This window comes from Lepidothrix coronata, unplaced genomic scaffold (genome assembly GCF_001604755.1).
Source record: "Lepidothrix coronata isolate B3197 unplaced genomic scaffold, Lepidothrix_coronata-1.0 Scaffold2, whole genome shotgun sequence".
Taxonomy (NCBI): domain Eukaryota; kingdom Metazoa; phylum Chordata; class Aves; order Passeriformes; family Pipridae; genus Lepidothrix; species Lepidothrix coronata.
Window position 1 is genome coordinate 4,826,913 of NW_016690182.1, and position 20,088 is coordinate 4,847,000.

The following is a 20,088-nucleotide window of genomic DNA, read 5'->3' on the forward strand; positions in this document are numbered from 1 at the left end:
ATTGCATTTGGTGTTGAACAAGTTCAGAGATGCCATTGCTGCCTGGGAAAGCTTCATGTGACACACCAGCTGACAAATCCTGTATGAGAGTGATCCAATCAAATCTATATGCCTGCCAATGTGAATGTATGTGTCATCAGTCAGAATAATGAGTGTTCTAAGTTTCCATCTGGCCTGCATCTGTAGTTTTATGGAGAGACCAATTTCCCATGGGCAGTGAGCTTTGGGTGGCAGCCGTGACACAAATGGAGGCTCTGCAGCAATGGCTCAGGTTAATTTTTCCATCACAAGCTCTGGCTCAAGTCTGTGACAGGATCTATGCAAACACACCTTCTCCAACAGAGAAACCATTGAATATACACTTTTCTTTTTCAGTGTAAAGTGGGATTTCTTTTGTTTGAAATTTGACCTTTTATGAGGCAAATTCAGGTCCAATAAACTCAACAGCAGAAATTCCTTTGGACATAGAATCATTAAGATTGGAAAAGACCTCTAAGATCATAGAGTCCAGTCGACATCAGTGGAGCCAGAATTGCATGCAAGAACCCAAGTGTCAGGAGAATCCATCAGCTGCTGTTGGTGGGAAGTCCTGCAGGGAACCTCTCAGAGGTGTAGCCAGCAGTGCATTTGAGGAGGGCAGGGGGGTACCAGCCTGTGCTGGGGCTCTGTCTTTGTTTTACCTCCCGCCCCCAGTTTACTATGTAGGGCACTACTTTGTCTTACGCTGTACAAAATGAACTTGGGTTGTTTAAACAGGGTGAGACAAGAGATGAGAGTTTCAAAATCTGGTAAAGCTGTTCAGTGGTTAATTGCAGGAAAGTCTTGGTACCTCCTGCAACCAGTTCTTTCAGTGATTCGCTGCTGTTTTTGCTTCATCTGAGCTGGTAATTATTCTGGTCTGCATTGCTTAAGGCTCTGTGGTTCTTCAGCTGTGACGTGTTTAGCCATTTTCTTGAATTTTTTTTTCCTCTGTAGAGTTTACTGTTCATTTCTCTCCTGCTGTGATTGACTTCAATCCCTACAAGTAATACAGAAAGTCAGAAGATACAGCATTGAACAGTAACTGCTTGTGGCTGTTGAGGAACTATTACTGCACATCTGACCTACAGCTGGCTTGAGAGGAGAATCTTTGCCAGCCAGGCTTCTGCTGTTTAAAGCTGATTAGGTCAGTTTAGAAAAAAATAACACCAAGGTTCTTCATGAATTCAGTTTTTTTTCTTTAGGAAAGTGAACTTGGAAGTCCTGCTCCATTTTAACTTCATTAGGAAAGCAAGGTATTGTAAGAATAATTAGAAGGGTAGTCTGGTGTCATTTTGGAGACCAAGTTAACACTGAAAGCCTTTCCAAACACTTAAGTAATTTTCCCTTGAGTTTTGTGGACCATCTGGCCAATAGGATTTTGGAAGGAAATGGGAATTGACTGCTGCTGCGAGATCAGTGCCATGTACTTCATCTCTTACAGAGATCATTCAGAAATCTGGAGGCTGATGTATTTTCTCACAGACTAATTGTGTCCATTAACTCTCTTAATTTTTGGAGAGGATTCATCAAATAGAGCCAAAGGAAAAGGCACTGAGAGTAAATGCTCTTTTTTTTCCTCAGTTAAATGCTTTGTGAAGACTTTTGTATATGTGCAAAAAATATGATCTTTTCCTAGGCAAACCACAGATCTTCTGACTTGACAGTGATAGTCAGCAGAGTTTTTGATTTCAGGATTCACCTCAGGTGAACAGAGTTATAGGGAGGGTATTGGCCATGAAACACTGAAGGCAAGACTCCGAGACCCTGAGTTAGGGTTGGGCTGTCCTGTGCTGTGTGTACTGTCTCACACAGTCGTCTGCAGAAATGTAGACCTGCATGGTATTGCAATCTGTGTGAGAAAAACACCAGCAGAACTGGAATGAAAAAGTAAATCACCTCTAAGGTGGTTGTAGCTCTGTCATCGTCTGGGCTGTAACTTGTAGTCCGAGCTGTATACCCTGCCTGCCTCAAAGCCTTTTTAAAAAACCCAAGAACACAGTTTTAACCTTTGCAGAACCTTGTCTGTGTTCTGCATTATATAAAAGAGAAAATTCAACTATGTTACATTGTTCACAACAATGGAGGATTTTTAAAAATTCAGTGCTATAATTGCTGAGAGCTTATTGTGCACACAAGGTTATGTTTACATGCTATAGAAGGCTAATAAAGCCTTTCTTCATTAGCATAAGTCTGAGAAGGCTGCATTACTGGAAAAGTTAACAGATGACTCTCATAACATGAGATTTGTAATTGCTGTGTGCAGCTTGACCTTCAGAGCTTTGTAGCAATGGTGAGCCAAAAAAACCTCCCTTTGAGGGATTCCTGCTCTGAAAGTCCGGCCACCCATCAGCTGACCTCCAGCAGTCCAGCCCTGACTTCCTTGCAGCAGGACGGGGCTGGCGGGACACATTTAACTGCTTGTGACTTCATCCAGCGGAATTGTGCTGTGTACAGGTTTTCTCTAGTGCCCTGTATTTCTGCAAACAGAGGCATATGAGTCAGGCAGTGAAAATTCACTGGGGTGGAGGGCTTTGTACCTCTCCCCAGACTTAGCTTCTTGACACCCCATGTTGTGCAGAATGAGAGCCTTCCAAAGGCTGAGGCTTTTCCGAAGTTGTTTTTTTTTCTGGATGAATAGACTTTCGTTGCAGTGGACCTTTGCAGTCGTAAATCATCGCTGAGCTCCCCAGGTGCTGAGCGGGACTGGCTCTGGGCCAGGGCTGTTCCAACCCTCCTGCCCGCACCAATGGGACCTGCAGGGCTGTAAACTCCCCCCATTCCCATGGCCCCACATTCCCACTGCCATGTGCTGGGCAGCCAGGGTCCCTGCTGCTGCTGACTGCCTGCAGACCCACCAGCCCAGCATCTCCAAGGCAGAACACCCGCTGGAAGAGGAAAGCCTCCATGTCCCCTGGCAGGGGTAGCAAGCTGTGATGGGGTGTCTGAAGCTGGAAACTCAACAGTATTTCAGCAGATGTGAGGAGGTGTGACAAATGCCAAAGCCCAGGATGAATAGCAAGGCTGTTAAAGCTGCTACTTGTGCAAATACTGAAATTTAGGCCCAGTGAAAGCAGGTTTTATAGCCCAATAAATGGAGTGTGAGGAAAATGGGATAACCGCACAACTTGCTTGTCAGACCTCTCCTCCCGTTCACTATGCTGCTGTCTGAGTTACTTTCTTGACCCATGTATGGCCCCAAAATGTTGCTTTTCTTTACTTGTTGGCAGCAGCTCCTGCTCAGGGGCCTTACAGTTCCCTCTAAACTCAAGCACCTGGATGACTTTTGAATAGAGGAGAGCTGGAGTTTCAGTGTTTGTTGTCACCTCAGACACTCCTGAAGTGTCTCCAGGTACAGACTGGACCAAATCAAAGTTGGTGGGTCCTTCACCAGGAGCAGCTATGCCTCTGGTAATCCTGTGTATCCCCAGCCAGGCTGACCCTGAGCACGGCAGTGGTGGCAGCCTGAAGGTTGTTTTTCTGAGGTGCCTGATGCACTGTGTGCTGCAGCTCTCGATTTCCCGCTGTCACCCACCACAGCCTACCCTGGTTTTACCTGCCCCAGGAGAAATGTTCCTGCTTTTCCTTCTTGCACATTGTTGACATTGTTCAGAAACTTTAAATAGCAGTTGAATATCTAAAACATCAAGTTTGCATGTTAGCTGAGTAAGGAGAAGCCACAGGAATGAGTACTTCCCTCCAAATGAGTATGGAGCTGCAGCAGATTACATAGGATATTCTGCTGCAGACTCCACCCTTTTCAAATAAGTAGAGGACAAACCTCTTCATATTATGACTAGCATGGTATTTTCCAAGGGCTCAGTGCTTTGCTTGATCTTGCTGATCATCATGTGAATGACCTGTTTGGGAGCAGGTTTCAACATCCCAAAAGATCAGTCTCTAGTCCAGTCTCATACAAGTATGCAGTAGCCTTGAGTGGTTCATGTTTTGCATGAGGATGGTAATCTCTGATCAACTGAACATACTGATATTGCAAAAAAATGTAGATACTCAAATATGTGTTTGTGAAAGAGCTTGAATTTGCTCCTTTGTTTCATTTTCTTTTCCCACTGGTCTGCAGTCAGACATAGACAAACATTAGGCAAAGCAAACAATCTGCGTTTCCACTTGTACAATGGGAGGAAATAGGAACTGAAAGGATAAAAAAAAAAAACTGGACAGAAAAACTGCTTCTGGTGCCTCTCAGGTTTTACAGTTCATGAGGGTTGTGGTACAGACCCTTTCAGTGGGGATAAAAAAACTGTCCTTTTCCTCCAGAAATTGAGGTGGTTTGATCTGGTACCTTTGAAATGACCTTTATCCATCCCTCCCTTCTAGACAATGTGGACATGGGTAGAATTTTAAGTGACTGGCAGAAGTAGTATTTTCTAATCTCTTCTCTTGGCTAACATGTTGCTATTTTAGTGTATGGGAAGTCCTATACCACTGCCAACTTCGTTAATCTCTGTAGTGTTATGAGTTACAGATATTTTTGTTTGTTTAAGCATGCAATACAAATAGGGGCCCTGAGGGAAATTCCTGATTTTTTTTTTCCAATCTTACCACTGAAACATCTTAAACTTCATTTAAAAAAAAAAATTGTAAAAATATTTTCCCTTTGAGTGAGTGCAAAATAGTTTTTCACTTCTGAGATGAGGGGGGAGAGGTACACAATGGGAGGGATAGAATGGCTTATCACCATAGAAATAGAGCAGTGGTGTTTTCTAGGAAATGAATTTGTTTTTCACTAAATATTCAAATAATTTTTGCTCTATAAGTTTGATAACTTTACGAAATTATCCTTTTTTTAATTTGGAATGCAGTATAACATTTTGATTATATTTTTAATAATGTTTCATTTCATTATTTGTATATGTCCTTACTGTTTCTTCATTAATGTAACAGGCTTTGTCTTAGAGTGCACTGAGTATTATTAATTACCTTTAAATTTTTTTTTTAATATCTACATGCAGACAGGTTAGAGTTTACTGTTGATGTTTTGCAACCCAAGTTCTAGAGTATGTGAATTAACATTTTACATCATAGTATGGTCTATACTGAAAGTGGTAAATTTGAGCTAACTTCTTTGAACATAACTAATCATCAAGTAAAAACAACATAAACCTTGAAGAGCATGTCTTGATTATCTACAGTGTATTAATATTTCTGTTGTTCAGCAGCAGTGGACAAGGGTGATGATATTTTGTAGTGTTTAGGTGTTTTAGATGATATTTTGTATTTTTATAGTGTTTTGCCTTCCCTATTACGAGACATCTCGGGTCAGTTCTGAAGGCACTGCTAAGATGGACTTAGTCAGACAGTCCTGTTTCATCCTGAGGGATTGGATGGACAATCCTAGTGTTGGATTGTCTGAGAACAATGAAGGACCTTTGTGTTGGGAGCAGTGATCTCAGGAGCTCATGCTCTTCCTCTCGCTAGCACAGAGTTGATGGCAGCAAAGGTATCCAGAGGGCGTTAAAAGAGGATGGGGAGAGGAAATGCAACATTTGGTTATGCTGCCCAAGTGGTTTTTGGTGAGACCTAGGACTGTCTAGAAATTGTGTGCCAGATGTGAGGGTGAAAGGGCAAATGTGTTGCATCCACATGGTCAGCATTTGGGCAACACAGCTGGGTTGTGGTTTTACAGAAGTCCCTGCATCCTGCACTGCTGGCATAAAAGCAGCCACTTACAAGGAAAGGAGGGTGTGCTCCAGCTGGAAAATGGAGTTGAGGAGCTACCCTAAAGGTGACCTGGAACAGCTTCCAAAATTTCAGCATCTGCCAGTATCACAAAGAAGAAAAGAAATTCTCTAGGGGAATACAAGTCTTTGATTTACAGCCCTGAAATACAACAGACATCCAGAGATGATGTGACAGAAGTGCCACCTAAACTTTATAATGTCAATCAGAGTAGGCTTTCTGCAGCCTGAGTTGTGTGATTAAAGGATGAAGCTGTAATCAAAATGGTAGCTGCATTACCACCTGGTTGGTGTCCTGAGCTCTTCATGGGGGGGGGTAGGAAAAAAAGAAAAAGACTTCCTGAAACTGGTGCTAATCTGTCCAAAGCTGATGTGGGTTGGTTGGGGTGTGTTGGGGGTTTTGTGTTTTTGTTTGTTTGGTTTTGTTGTTGTTGTTTGTTGGGGTTTTTTTTAAACTATCAGAATTGACCTGGATTACATGTTATAGTCTACAATGAAACAGATAATTCCTGAAATCCAGCACTAGAATTCAGCTAACAACTGGCCCTTAACTCTGCCTCAGGCCATTGACTAACAAAAACAAGCAATAAGCTCCCAAACTCACAATTAGTTCTTCCTTGGAATTTATTCCTGTCCCCTTTCAAGGGGGTCATCTCATGTGGTACCAGTTGCTGAGCTGAGGATTATGGATTGCTCTTGCTGATAGAGCTCTCCTATAAATTGTCTTCTTGGGTGATGCTTACCAGCACCAAGACACTACACCCCAGGTGTGCAAGCCCTGACCACTTGTTTACATTGTCAAGACCGTGAGGGACAGCAGTATGTCTGCATGAGCAGCCTTATGCTGTAAAACAGCAGCTGTGTCTTTAAACTGCAGCATGGGAGCAGCACATCTGTAGGTTTTATGTTCTTGGGATTCTCCTGCTGTGCAGACCCACTGGGGAGCACACTGCAGCTCCATGGGAGGCTGGCCCTGCCTGCCTGCAGTGTGAACAGGCAAAGCTTGTGTTCCCAGTCTGGCACAGGGTCTGGTGATGGCAAACACTGCTCTTCTCTTCTAAAGAGCTGGGTCTTAGTAGAAAAGCCCTGTGTAGGTGGAAAGGGAAACAGAAGGACCATGACTTTGTTAAGGTCATGTGGAATAGGACACAGGGCTTCCTGGATCCCCGTGCAGAGCATTGTTCACTCAGTTCATAATCTCTTAAAGGCTTTTCTTGTATTACCAGGATGGAAAGGGTGGAGAGGAGAGGGGCGAAAGGGTGGGGTCGGGTCCCACAGGACACAGCAGGCTGAGCTGGCAGTCTACCAGGAACCGCAGGGCCACACAGATTTACCCAAGATGGGCTCAAAGTTCATCAGTGGGTTTTGAGCAGGAAATCTGCTTGCTCAAGTTCACTTTCGGTAAGAGCTTGCAGTGACAGCTGTGCCTTCACCTCGCTCCCAAAGGGCGAGTGGCCACAGGCTGCATCAGTTATCCCATAATTAATGCTTCTGGGTGAGGAAGACCTCTGGCATCTGAAGTCTCACACCTCCAACAGCCAGATCTGGCTTTCCAGTGCAAACGTACAATATCCAGAGAAGATCCCAGGAGTTAAGGTTGTGGTATCTACCAGCTCTCAGGATTACAGTGCTGTGAAGGGTCACCTGGGAGCCCCGCACTCGTGTGCTGATACTGTGAGCTGGTTGTGTCTGTGCCTGGTGGTCTGCCAGCAGGTGTGTTTGATATGAAATTGCCCTTCATGTGCGTACAAAGGTACAAATTGGCAGGTGTCCAAATCTTCTGGTTTCTGGGAGGTATCTCTGCACACAGGCATCTTGCAGCCTCGCCAAACCCCCTGCTTTTTAAGTGAGGTGGTGCTTCTCGTTGCTGGCAGAACATGGGCACAAACAAGGACTTCTGCACAGTCAAACCCACCAGCTTGGTGCTGCCATGGTGTCCTGCAGCAGCAGGCAGTTCCTGCCCTTCATGTGCACTTCTTCCTGCAGCGGTTAAATGGGGATAACTCCGTCAGACCCAGAAACACGTGGTCACTGAACGAGTGCCCCTTGCCAAAAAGGAAGCGTGTGATGGGACTGCCGTGGGCTGCCTTGGCATGGTGTGCAGCACTTAACAGGACAGCTGGCTTCTGTCGTCTGGACTTGCAATTGTCCGCTCCAGATCTGTCAGAAGCTGATGGGAGCTGTTTTCCACCTCTAGAAAGAGAGAAATGTGCGGGATCTGGGAGGGAAGCTGTCCAACTAAGCGCTCTGCCTGTGACCTTCAGTCTTACAATCTTATTGGAACCTGGCTTTCTTCTTGTAATCATGGCCCAAGCCAGGGACCTTCCAAAATTTTTATTTGGACCTAACAGGAAAAGGTGTGTTGTATGTGACTGAATGCATCATTTTGTAAATATACTTAATTCATGTAAAGCCCCTTTATCAGCTAATAGCTGACGGCTAGTGTTGCCACTCTTGTTTGATGTAAATAGAAAAGTACATGTCTTGACCCCTGGTAGAGGACATAGATAAGCAGTTCCTTTATCTGATTGAGGTAAAAAGATAAATACACATCCAATAGGAATAGCACTGAGCACTCTGCCCTATTCTCTGTATCTTTCCCCTCAGAGATAATGCATAGCTGGAGCTCATCAGAACCAGATCTTTGGCATAAAGCATCTCCCATAAGTCTGGCTGCAATGAGCAGTACGCAGATTTGAGAAATGTGTGTGCTGGCTCCAGGTTTGCTGAATGTTGCTTTAGTGACTAACTGGCAGCTACAGTAGACTTTATACGGAAATATTTTCTGGAGGAGTCCAGGAATTTAGCTGGACTCAAAGCTAATGGGAGAATTTTTTCCAACTTGGATACCTCATCAAAATGAAGGGAGGAACTTCAATTTTAGAAAGTCATTAAGCTTCAGAATTTTTGATGTCTAAGCTCTGTATGAGCTTGATAGAGTTTAATGCTGTATTCTTGGGTAGGAATATGGTTGACTTGCAGATGTCTGTTGGATGTTTTGACTACATTCTCCAGAGTTGAAACCTGCTCTTACACTGAGCCTTTGGGTGAAAGATGAAACCTTTTATGAGGGAAACTGGCCCACGGACCTTTCCAGCCCTCTGCTCAGTTTCTGGGGAAATGTGCAGGGGAGGATCTTGAATCACAACAAGCTGATTCTCTTTAATGATCAGGAGAGGATGGGCAGGGACAGAGGGCTCGGAGGGCAATGCCCCTTGTTCTTCCTCACATGTTTTATTAAATCAATAAGGATGAGCTTCTGCATGTCTTGTCACTGGAAGTGAGTCTTTTGGTATCATTTGGTTGGGAAGCAGTTAAAACAGCCAGTTTTCTCAAAACAATTTACACATGCTCAACTTAGTGCTTCATCAGAAGCAGCAATGTGAGAGTTCCCATGAACTCTGGCTAACCTTTGAGATTTACTGATAAATGAAAAAAAATAAGGGTCCAGGCCCTGAAATCTTTCCTCGCTTAGGCACTAGTCTCAGTCTGTTAACAAGAAGCCCAGGGCTGGGTTCAGGATATTTACTGCATTTAGATATGTAAGGGAAAATTAACTTGAAACAGTTTGAAGTCATGTGCTGAATTCTAGCACTGGATTTCGGGAATGATCTGTTTCATTGTAGATTATAACATTTAATCCACATCAATTCTGAGAGTTTAAAAAACAAACAAACAAAAAACCTGCCATCTCTGTGCTTCACTACAGTTATGAAAATTAGTATTGATTCTTTACACCATCCTTTGCAGAATCTAGAGCAGCCCAGGGGACACTCACTGTTTCGATGGCTTGGTTGCTGGTGACCTGTGGTGGCCAGAGACATGGAATTACCAGCATACTTGACTCCAGACAAACTCTGGAGTGAAGTCAGGGTGCCAGCGTGTCGAGCGTGGCTGTGCTTTGTGGAAGGCCCTCTCTCTCTCTGTATTGCCAAGACATTCAATGCCTGGAAACATTTGCAAACAATGGCCTCCAAGAAAGGAGCTGTGGTTGTGCAGAGGAAGCTCAGTAACCCGGACTGACGTCAGCAGGGATGGATGCTGACTGAACACCGGCATCTGTCGGGATAGCACTGTTCACTGCCCATCCACACTCACCCACGGAGACTTGTGGGGGGAGAGCGCCCCATTTCCCTTCCTCCTGAGGTCTGTGATAATATATAAATCCTATCTCTTTATGAGAAAAAGCCTTGCAATCCCAGGAGTGCTTCCGTGGAAAGAGGACACTTATAAATATACAAAAAACTCAGCAGGATTTAGTTTTTTGTAAAAGAAAACATGACTGTGACATATCGCTTGAGAACGAGGAATCATTTTTCTTTGATGCAAAATTGCTTAGTCTTAGAAATAACACTTGTATGCAATTTTGTGCAGATAGGACCTGGGTTTTAAAATTACATCAACCCAGCTTTTAATTTTGCAGGTGTAAATTGCACCTGCAAATCATTTTGTCTGCAAACTGCAGCATTTCGTATTTGATTTCCTGATTTCCTATGGCTTCCTTAACTGATGTTAGTTAGTTATTTCAATATACAGCTTTGCAGGCACTACTATTTCAGGAATAAAATTGCAGTCTCAAAGCTTCAAACCCATTTCTGAACATTTAATGGCAGTGAAGAGTTAGGACATATAGTAAATCTGCTGTTCATTCAAATCTTTTGATGCTATCCTCCAGTATGAGATGCTGGTTGTCATGGCAAAAGACTACACCTATGGTATCTGTTGAGCAACTTGCTCTAACCAAACCAAGAAACTGCAATTTACAGCAAGATTCCTGGTTATGTTTCTAATACATGTTCTTGTGAATCACATTTTGTCAGTCTCAGTAGCAAGTTTGCTCTTTAAATACCTTTATTCCCTGTTACCTCCCTTTTACTAGTTCTGTTTTCAAAAACAAGCCAGTCACCTAGTCTGAAGTTACCAGTTGTCTGTTGCTTGATGGTGACTGTGGGGTGTGGGCATTTCACTAGTGAAGTGTGTACATGTGTAGGCACCTACTCAGTCAAACCTGGGTGAGCTCCTCCCCACCACCATAGAAGATGACATTTTTAAATTCAAAGCCCCTGCATGCTTTTTGGGAAGTAGCTGAGATATAGTTAGCTCAGCTGCAGTAAGAATTTTAAAAACTAAGCATTTCACAGTAAAAAGCACTAAAAAAAAAAAAAAAAAAAAATCAGCATAGATTATGCAGATGTGCACTTGTAAGGAAAAAAACGTGAATTTCTTACATGACAACCAAAGTGAGACGCTCAGTAAGCTCGGATTTGAAAAATATGCAAATTGTAAAAAATAAAAAAAAAAAAAAAAAAAAAAGGCAAAAACTCACATAGAGCTTTAGTTTCTTGGCATCCACGTACAGATTGATGTACTGAAACCTCGAGTTTTCCCTTTACCCTGAGGTGTACCAGGACATGTGGGGGTTCAAGGTGAGGTCACATCACCAAACTTCACTTTGGTAGTTTTGTAGCATCAAAAGGTTTTTTGTACATAGAATCATAGAATAGTTTGTGCTGGAGGGAATCCTTTACAGGTCAGCTAGTCCAACCCTCTTGCAATGAGCAGGCACATCTTCAACTGAAACAAGTTGCTGACATGACTTTGAACATGATTGAAAGCATTTACTCTAACCCAGTTGTTATATGCCTAATTTGTTGCTGTATTCATAGTTTACCTGTGTGTTTTACGTACAATCTTTCATTATTTTAACAGGGTCGTCATGTTAAGACCGGGCAGCTAGCAGCAATCAAAGTGATGAATGTTACTGAGGTGAGTGCTAAACCAAAAATAAAAAAGGTTGTTATTATGGTGCAAGGAAAAGTAAATAATCAGATCATTAGAAGGTGGATAGCTTGTAAAAGAAGATCCTGTGGTATAAATTATGCTTGCTGAACACTGATTTGTGTTTTATAAAGTACTGAGAGGTGTTAACACAACCAGATTTTTTAACTGTACCTGACCAATGGTGACAAAGTGATAAGGGAATGCACTTCCATATATTTTGGTGGCAAATAATAACAAAGAGAAGAAGTCTCTTGCTGCTTATTTCTAGTTGATTATCTGTTTCCAGAGATAACAAGTAAAAGATTTCCTGTAGCTCTGCACTGCCCCTGCTGTGTTTCATCACATCCTATCCCTCACCAGCCATTTCTCAGAGTAGCTGCCCTGACAGTCAGCAAGCAGGAACATGTTAGAAATGCAAATGTAGCACTTTTTATTGTGATTTGACAGATGAGAGAAGGAGACAGTTTAATTGGCACTGTCCCTGCTCACATTTATAAAGTGGTGTCAGTGCTGGAACAGGGTGTTGAAAAAGTTGCTAAATATTGTTTTTTGTTTATCCTTTGAAGAGCACAACCAGTAGTGGGTCCATCAACAGTGCATCAGGGCTGGTCAAAGATGTCACTTGTGGGCTGTCATGTTAACACCAGTGACAGTCTCTTCCTTGATGAAACAATTGAAGAAAAAACTGCAGGAAGGGAACCTTGGAAAGATTTCCTTCCCTTTGCTATACATAACAGTTTCCTTTGTATGCAAGTATCAAACTGTAGCATGCAGTAGTGCCTTCTTGCTTGGCAACAGAATTTAAATGCAGCACAACCATATGGTCCAGCTTCAGGAATCACCTTGGTAAACTTGCATGGTTCTGGGAGCAAAAACCAGCTGCTTAAGTCTGATTTGCTGCTTCTTTGCAGGTTAAAGAACCAGCATCATACTGGGGAACCTGTCCCATTGCTTGAGGGGTAGTGGTAGCAGATCCTGCTGTTTTCACATTGGGTCCCTTCATGCAAAGATTTGGGAGTTGAGTGGGGACCATGTTGGTGCAGCTGCTCAAAGGGGTTTTCCCTGATGCTAGTACCCCACTAAACCCTGAACAGTTCCAGCTCAGCTGTTCTCGAGTGTTTCTGCTTTCTGGCCTTGGCACAGCGGGAGTGCAAGGCTTTCTGCTGTTATTTCCACTTTCCCAGTGCAGGGTTGGCTGTGTTCCTGCTGCTAGGGCACAGGCTGGCAGACCTGGATGCAGTCCATTCTGCTACTTCTGTCACTCGTTCACCAAAAGATTCTGATTCTTTCACCAAGTCTACCAGGTTTCTCTTTCCAGCAAGAAGTCATTTTATCAGAAATCACCTGACCAGCTGCAGCTGTGATTGTTCAGATTTAGGGCACACCAAGAGCTAAGCAAATTTGCCCTTTGCTGTCATGAGCTGCAGCCCTGGGCCGGGTTCTTAAGAGCAGCAGCAGGATGCTGTGGTCATTGCGGGATCCTCTGGACATCTGTCAGGAAGTGCTGCCGTGTCGTGTTGCAGGGGTGGGGGGGGAGCCCTTTGAAATGGTTAAAGGGGAGCTGATGGCAACGTGCACTCGTGTGCCTCTCCATGCAGGCTCTGCTTCCTGTTATTTGATGGAGCCAAGCAAGCAGAGCGCTTGCAGAGAGATTGGATTCTTGCTGCTTGTCTCTTCAGCTGTCGGTGCAGGTGATCAAAGAGCTCTTTGGCAGCACATCGTTCTCTCTCCGTCTTTGCTTTCATTCTTTGTAGAGAGCAAAATAACATTTAAATGTGAAACTTGTTGTTAGACCTGCCCCAGTACTAAGGGGTCTCTTGGTGCAGTATTTATCAGCTGATATCTTGTTTCTATTTGAGATCAGAGGCGTGTGCTTTCTGGTTTTGTGCTTCCTAATGCCATTGCAGATAGGCCCACATCTTCAAAAACAGCCTTTGATCATGAGCCTGTCATCTTTGTGCATGAAGCCATCTGTGCCCAGGAACATGTAGGTTTGTGAAAGGAAACAGTTTTTTGCACTTGCACATCTGCGAGCCTGTTTCCTTTTCTTAAGCAGCAATTATTTATGAGCAGGTTTGTAGACCCCTGAGAGATGGGGCTGATGGTAACGCTGACAAGAGGGTGATGGAAAGTGGAAATCCTGAGCATGGACATGCACTGAGAAGCTGAGGGTGCTTTTGTCCCCAGTCACCCTGCTTGGAGGATGTTGTAGCACTGAGACTTAGCAAGTCCAGGTTCAGTTCCTGGCCAGGCCTCAGACATGAGGCAGAATCGCTCACGTTTTACCCTTCTGCCTTGGTTTTTTCATGGCATAGAGTAATTTTTCCAAAAATCACTCAAGCACTGGGAAGCCAGAGTGCGTTTGTCTGTGAAATGCCCAGCTGCTGTTCTGTGCAGCCCTTTCCTTACAGACTGACTGATATTTGAAGCTCAGCCTGCTGTCTGCCCTAAGCAGTGTCTCCCCAGGGCATTCAACCTGTACCGCCCAGTGTTACCTGTGCAGGCACGTGTAGCTGCCTCTACAGGCAAGGATGGGCAAGAGAAGAAGAAGCAGGTGCAGGGTAAATAGATAGAGCAGGAACTGCATCATCTTGCTGGTACTGGGAAAGAAGCATTACACACGTGCAGCTACTCTTTACTCTTGCCAGTGGGTGTGGAAGAGCCTACCGGGTATCCCGGCTGTGTTCACAGACAGGCTCATGCTTGGCTTTGTTCTAAAAACATAGAGGTGAGATTGCAGAGGAATGGAAAGTACTAAGGTGCTGTGCCAGCATGGTTCCAACATCTAGCAAATTAGCTGGGCAAAGGAAGAAGAGCTGAAAAATAGGCAGCGGCTCTGAGGAAGTGGTTGGGATCTGCCAGCTCCCCGAGGGGAACTTTGTGAAAGCTGCAGGCTGGTGCTGAGGGCACAGCAGGGAGTCAGGCTCTGCCTGTGCAAAGTTCATGCAGATGGGAAGAGTTAAGAAAACCCCAAACCCTTGACGTCTGTAAAGATCTTAAGTAATTTGCGGAAGGCCTTTACCAAAGATGAATGTTTCCCCTCCATGTTTGGTTCTCCTGTGACAGAAGGAGTGGGCAGGATGCAGGAGGGACAGCAGCAGGGGGAAAGGAGTCATCCTCCCTGTTTTCTGCTTTTCTTCCCTAAAGATCCAGAAACTCGTTTAGATGACAGGACCCTTGTGGTCAGGTCCAGGATGACAGTTCCCATGTCCTTATTCTCTGCCTGCTCCTCACCTGCCTGTTTACAGCCTTTCATGTGCACTATCCGGAGTCCCAGTTCTGTCTCTCCTCCCAGAAAACATCATCATGAGCTCTCTCCTCCCTTTGGATGTGCTCTGGCCATGTACAGGGAGAAACAGGACCCTGGTCATGGAGGGTTTCCTGTTTGTTGTCTAGAAGTCAGCTCTGATTTGTCCTGGAGACTCCAGGTGCTGCATGGAGCTCCTCCTTACCCTTGATAATTCAGTCATACAATATCCAGGGCTGTATTAAGGCAAAGAGCAAGGGTCCTCCTTTTTCCTTAACTGCATACAAAAGATAAATGGAATCTATAGTGTAATGTGTACAGCTAGAGAGCCTGTGTTCAACAAAGAGACTGTTCTGAAACCTGAAATACTTTGTTTAGCTTCGAGTTATTTTACATTTCCCATTTCCTAAGGCTTAATACAATTAGGCTTTGGTCTGGTAACGTGTCTCCTATGGATTGTTACTCGGGAAAACTTATTGGTCCCCCTCTGTTGGGAATGATTTTTGTGTGGTCGGGTTTAATACGACACATAATATTCTTGAAGGGAATTTGGCTTTAGCTTGTCAGGCCTTAATGTGTTACTCCAGGTATAGAAAGGACAATGTGTCTGTTTTTGTAAGCAGTCTGTTGTGATGGTTAAAGGAATGCTTCGATGGCAAAGCTACTGGAAAATAGAGGAAAAGTGCAGAAAAATGTCCTGTGGGGCTGAGTTGTTCTTGCTGCCTCTTTTTTCTTTTTTTTTCCCTTCAGCTAGTAAGTGCTGACTGAGATGTTTTGCAGAAAGGTAAATTAATTTTCAACTTGGTCGTACTCCTTTTTACTGATGGAGGGATACCTTGCAGCACCACTTGTTTCCTATTAAAGTGAATGAGATGGCAAAATCTACGTGCACTTCTCTGGGTGTTATGCACCATAGCAAACAGGCTGGATCTGAGGGGCTTCTTCAGATCAGGCAGTCTCTCTGAAAAAGGGTATTTTCCTTCTAATGTAGTTATAAAAACTTGTATTTCCATTAGTTGTCTTGTTGTGCACAGTGCTGTACTGGGCAGAAGGGAATGTCTGAGTGGACTGAAACAAAGACCATGGGAAAACTGGTGCTTGGAAGGGAATGTCCAGAGGTGCACTTAGCTCCCAGTATGCCAGAGACTTCACTGATGGCATGGAATGGAGAAAAAGCCTATGGTCCAGGTAGGGCAGCCTCACAATTGTAAGGAAAGAGCAGATCCCAACCCTGGCTGGCACTGGAATTTGATTTGTGGCGAGTCACCTCCTTCTTGGCTTTGGTTTCCTCCCATCAGGACCCTCCACAGGACTGGGAAGACGAATTGGCTGATGTGTGCACTAAGTGCTTTTCCAAGTATTTAAGTAATGGAGTGTTAGGAATACTTTTGTTTTTGTTTGAATCTGATTAGTTTCTCCAAGACTAAATTACTGCATACAGAAACCACAGGTGGGGCAGTAACAGGTCCTGTGTAAGCTCCCTGAGGAGACAACGTGCGATTTTTGTGCCCCAGTGGCGACATTTTTGATTCTTTAGGTCAATTTAGCAATTCCTTGTTCAAGACCTGTGGATCAGGGTGTTTCAGTTGGCAGTTTAAGAGGTGTCCATCAGTTGCAGTCTCATAATTCCAGGATAACTGATCCAATCTCCTGCTCAAAACAGGGTCAGCCATGGAATCAGACCAGGTTGCTCAGGGCGCTTCCAGATGAGTGTTAAAGCCTCCAAAGACAGAGGTTGCTTTGCTTGGTGATCTGTGGTCACCTAAGGAGCCTTCTGCTCTCTTCTGTTACAGAATGAAGAGGAGGAAATCAAGCTGGAGATAAATATGCTAAAAAAGTACTCCCATCACCGGAATATTGCTACATATTATGGTGCTTTTGTAAAGAAAAGTCCTGCAGGTCAAGATGATCAGCTCTGGGTAAATGTTCAGTGTCATTTCTCTTCAGTAGATTTACAGCTCCTTCCTTAGAGCTCCAGTGTGCTTGGCTTGGACTCTGTCTCAGCAAAGCTCTGAAATCATTGTTCTGAAGAATAACATATAAAAGAGAAAAATTGCTCCTCCCTAGACATCTTCCATCCCTATGATTTCCTTTGAGGATGGGTATAAAGTACGTTTTGATACTTGTGACTTGTGCTGTCATTTTGATTTGTTATTTGAGTCTTTTTTTGGTCCAAATTAAACACTTCTGTTTTTTTTTTTTTTTTTCAAAAGTGAAAGAGCTTGTCCTTTCCTCTCCTCTCCTCTCCTTTTTCTTCTTACTTTCCTCTCCTTTTTTCAGTTGGAAAATAAAAAAGGGAGCAGAGGAATTGGCAATAAAGCAAAGAAGAATAATGAATACTCCAATTTTTTGGAGGCAAGATTTTTAAAGCTCTGCAGCAAAGTGAGAAATTTTTAAAAAATTCCCATGTTTTTTGGTGCTATTAGCTCTTGCTTTTCTGATTTTGTATTTTATATATAAAACCCCCTACCTATAACCTGCAATAGGAGGGGAACACTACTGAGTTCTTTTATTTATTTAGCAATGTGTGTGATTCAGGAAATGAAATTTTAAGTCACTTGGCATCCGGGAAGGCCACCTGTGGTTTGCCACACCTGGGTTGTGGTGAGGTGGGTGTTTGCACATGGCATCTCTGCTGGGAGCCTGGCAGAGGTGTGGTGAAGGTGCACTGTGTTTGTCTCCCTGCAGCTGGTGATGGAGTACTGTGGTGCAGGCTCTGTCACTGACCTGGTAAAGAAGACAAAAGGGAACTGTTTCAAGGAAGACTGGATTGCTTACATCTGCAGAGAGGTTCTCAGGGTGAGTCCTGCCAGCAGAGCTTTGATGCTCATTTGCAACAAAAAGGGCTTTTCAAGCTTTTGGTTGCTAAAATAGGTCACTAATGAGCATTATTGTTTAAAGGTTGTGATCCATGGGGCTCATGGTCTGTGGTCCTTGAGTTCAGAAGAGCCTTGAGAGCTGGCTGCTTGACATCCCACATTGTTGTAGTTAATCCCATTTTCTGTATGAAGAACAGAAAATTCCTGTTTCCTATGGCAAATAGCCATTTTCTAAAATTCCAGACACTGGGCCTCTAGAAAAATAAATAAATTTTGTGTTTTCAGTAAGTCTGTCCTCTGCATCAGGAGATGTTACTGCTCATTTGCTTCAGCTGTTCACGCTGTGTAAGAACTTTCTGTTCATAATTCCTTTACCTGCACACATTCAAGGGTCCCTTTTCCACACTATTAGAGACTATTTAGTTGACTAAACACCATTCCAAAATCTTAGAGGTGGCCCTGCTGGGACAGTATTCCCCAAGACAATTCTTGGGGATATATTTCATTCTATGCAGGCTTAGGGCTGCTTTTTTTTTTTTTCCCTGGGAAGTACAGAGGATAAAACAATTCCCAAGTGTAATCTAGTGAACTAGCCTGGAAAAAAAAATATAATGTTGGAACCTGTCATTCTAAATTCAAAACCCATTACAGGGTTACTGATCCATCTTCCTTGTAATGGAGTTTTACATCTTTTCTAAGTAATGGTAAGATAAATGTGTATTCTGGGAGTTGGAATTCAAATGGCATGCCAAAGTAATGCTTGAATAGGGGTAAAACTTTGTTCTAGGAGTTGAGAAATGTGCTCAGTAGAGAGCATTGCCCATCTTATGGGGATTTGGCACTAGTCTGCAGATTATAATAACTATACTGGAGAGTGTGAGGAGGGCTCTTCTGCAAAAGAAAAAATCCTTAATGGTGTGGTCAGGTTGCTAAAGCAACTGATGTTAGAACATTTGATTTACCCTCATGCAACTGAAAGCCACAACAGCGTGTTTGTAAAAACAAGAGATTGGATTTAATCATGCTGGTTTCAAAACATAATGACCCAGTTGCACATGGATTGACAGTGTTTCCTTCTGGAAAATTTACAAGGTGGGTGGAAGCTCTGTTTGAAGCCATTAATATTGGAGAGGCTAAATGTTTTGTGTGAAGCGTCTCTGGCTTACTGTAATGGGTTATTTCAGCATGTTCCTTTATATCTGTGCTAGTTCAACCATGGGCAATTTTGAAATGAAGGAGAACGTAGCAAATATGGGCTGATTGAAAACAATATTTGCTGCATCCAAAAAGAGGTCTGACATGGTATTTTTAACTTTCTGTAGTGCATTTACTATTGAATTTACCATTTTGCTGAATGCTATCTCTGGTCCTCATACAGAGCATTCTGCTTTGTTCTTTTTTCTCTTTGGTCTGCTTTTAGCACATAATGTCAGGAGCATCCCTTGATTATGAGACAGAAGTTTAAAGTATTTCTACCTTGTTCTCTTCACACTTGACTTCAGAGATGCTCCACTGCTGTCAGATCTGTGGCAAGGAAGTCAATCAAACTTGCAGTTGCTGTCCTCTGTCCTCCCCCAAAATGGGCTCTTCATGTTGCTAGTGACATCTAAAGGATTTTCCTTACAAATAAAGTCTGAGAAGAGTAAAAGTGCAAAAAGGCAACAGTGTCACACTAATGGTAATAATGTTAGGAAGAAAATAAGGAAAGTGTGGTTTTCTTTTAGGGCTTGGCACATCTTCATGCTCACCATGTCATCCATCGAGATATTAAAGGACAGAATGTTCTTCTCACAGAAAATGCAGAAGTAAAATTGGGTAAGTTCCCTTAAAGGTGGGCCAGAAACCTGTTTGTTAAAGTGTAAGATTTCCATTTTGTCTCCGAAAGAACCTTCAGTAACCTAAAAGCAACAGGTATGCAAAGTATCGTTAATGGTTGTGCCTGTAAGGTACCTGTCAGGTAGAAAAGGCTGAAAATGTGACATGTTCTGCAAGGATGTTGCTCACAGCCTGTGGGGGATCCAGCTACTTCTGGTCAGTCAAACACAGAGCCTGTCTAGTAAGTCACAGCAGCATCAGGCCTTCACAGCTGATCTCAGCATGCAAAGACTTCCAAAGTAAAAAAGTAGTGGGAACAAATTACACTAATCCATTTATTTCTCTAAGGGAAGTGGTCTTACAGATTTTTATAAGTCTGACAATATGTGAAATTACTCATGTGTAAGGGCTACCACTGAGCTCATAGTCATCTTTCCAAAAATTTGGAGGGTTTACTCACTTCCTTTACTTCCTGTGACATGTCAGTGTTGACAACTTGTGAATTCCTAAGACTAAACTCAAGTATATATCTCTCTTGAGGAGGGCATGTCTTTCATGTTTTGGAAAGACATCACAGGGAATGCGTGGCAGTGGAGAAGTCTCAAGGGAAGCACTTCTCTTATTTGTGATGATCTTTACTGTCCCTCTCTCTTTAATTGAAAAAATTCACTGCGGAGTTGGAAAACAAAAATAATAAACATCGCTTGTG

At 43.3% G+C, this 20,088-nt stretch overlaps 1 protein-coding gene across 2 annotated transcripts in view; it reads left to right on the forward strand.

Annotated features, from left to right (window-relative positions):
- The window catches only part of NRK (Nik related kinase), a 99,524-nt gene that overhangs the window by 25,872 nt on the left and 53,564 nt on the right, over positions 1–20,088 (forward strand). For both annotated transcript variants that reach the window (XM_017815323.1, XM_017815330.1), the window contains exons 3-6: positions 11,427–11,483; positions 16,539–16,664; positions 17,434–17,544; positions 19,289–19,379. In XM_017815323.1, coding sequence (XP_017670812.1) covers positions 11,427–11,483; positions 16,539–16,664; positions 17,434–17,544; positions 19,289–19,379 — 385 coding nt within the window. The remainder of the gene's footprint in view (positions 1–11,426; positions 11,484–16,538; positions 16,665–17,433; positions 17,545–19,288; positions 19,380–20,088) is intronic.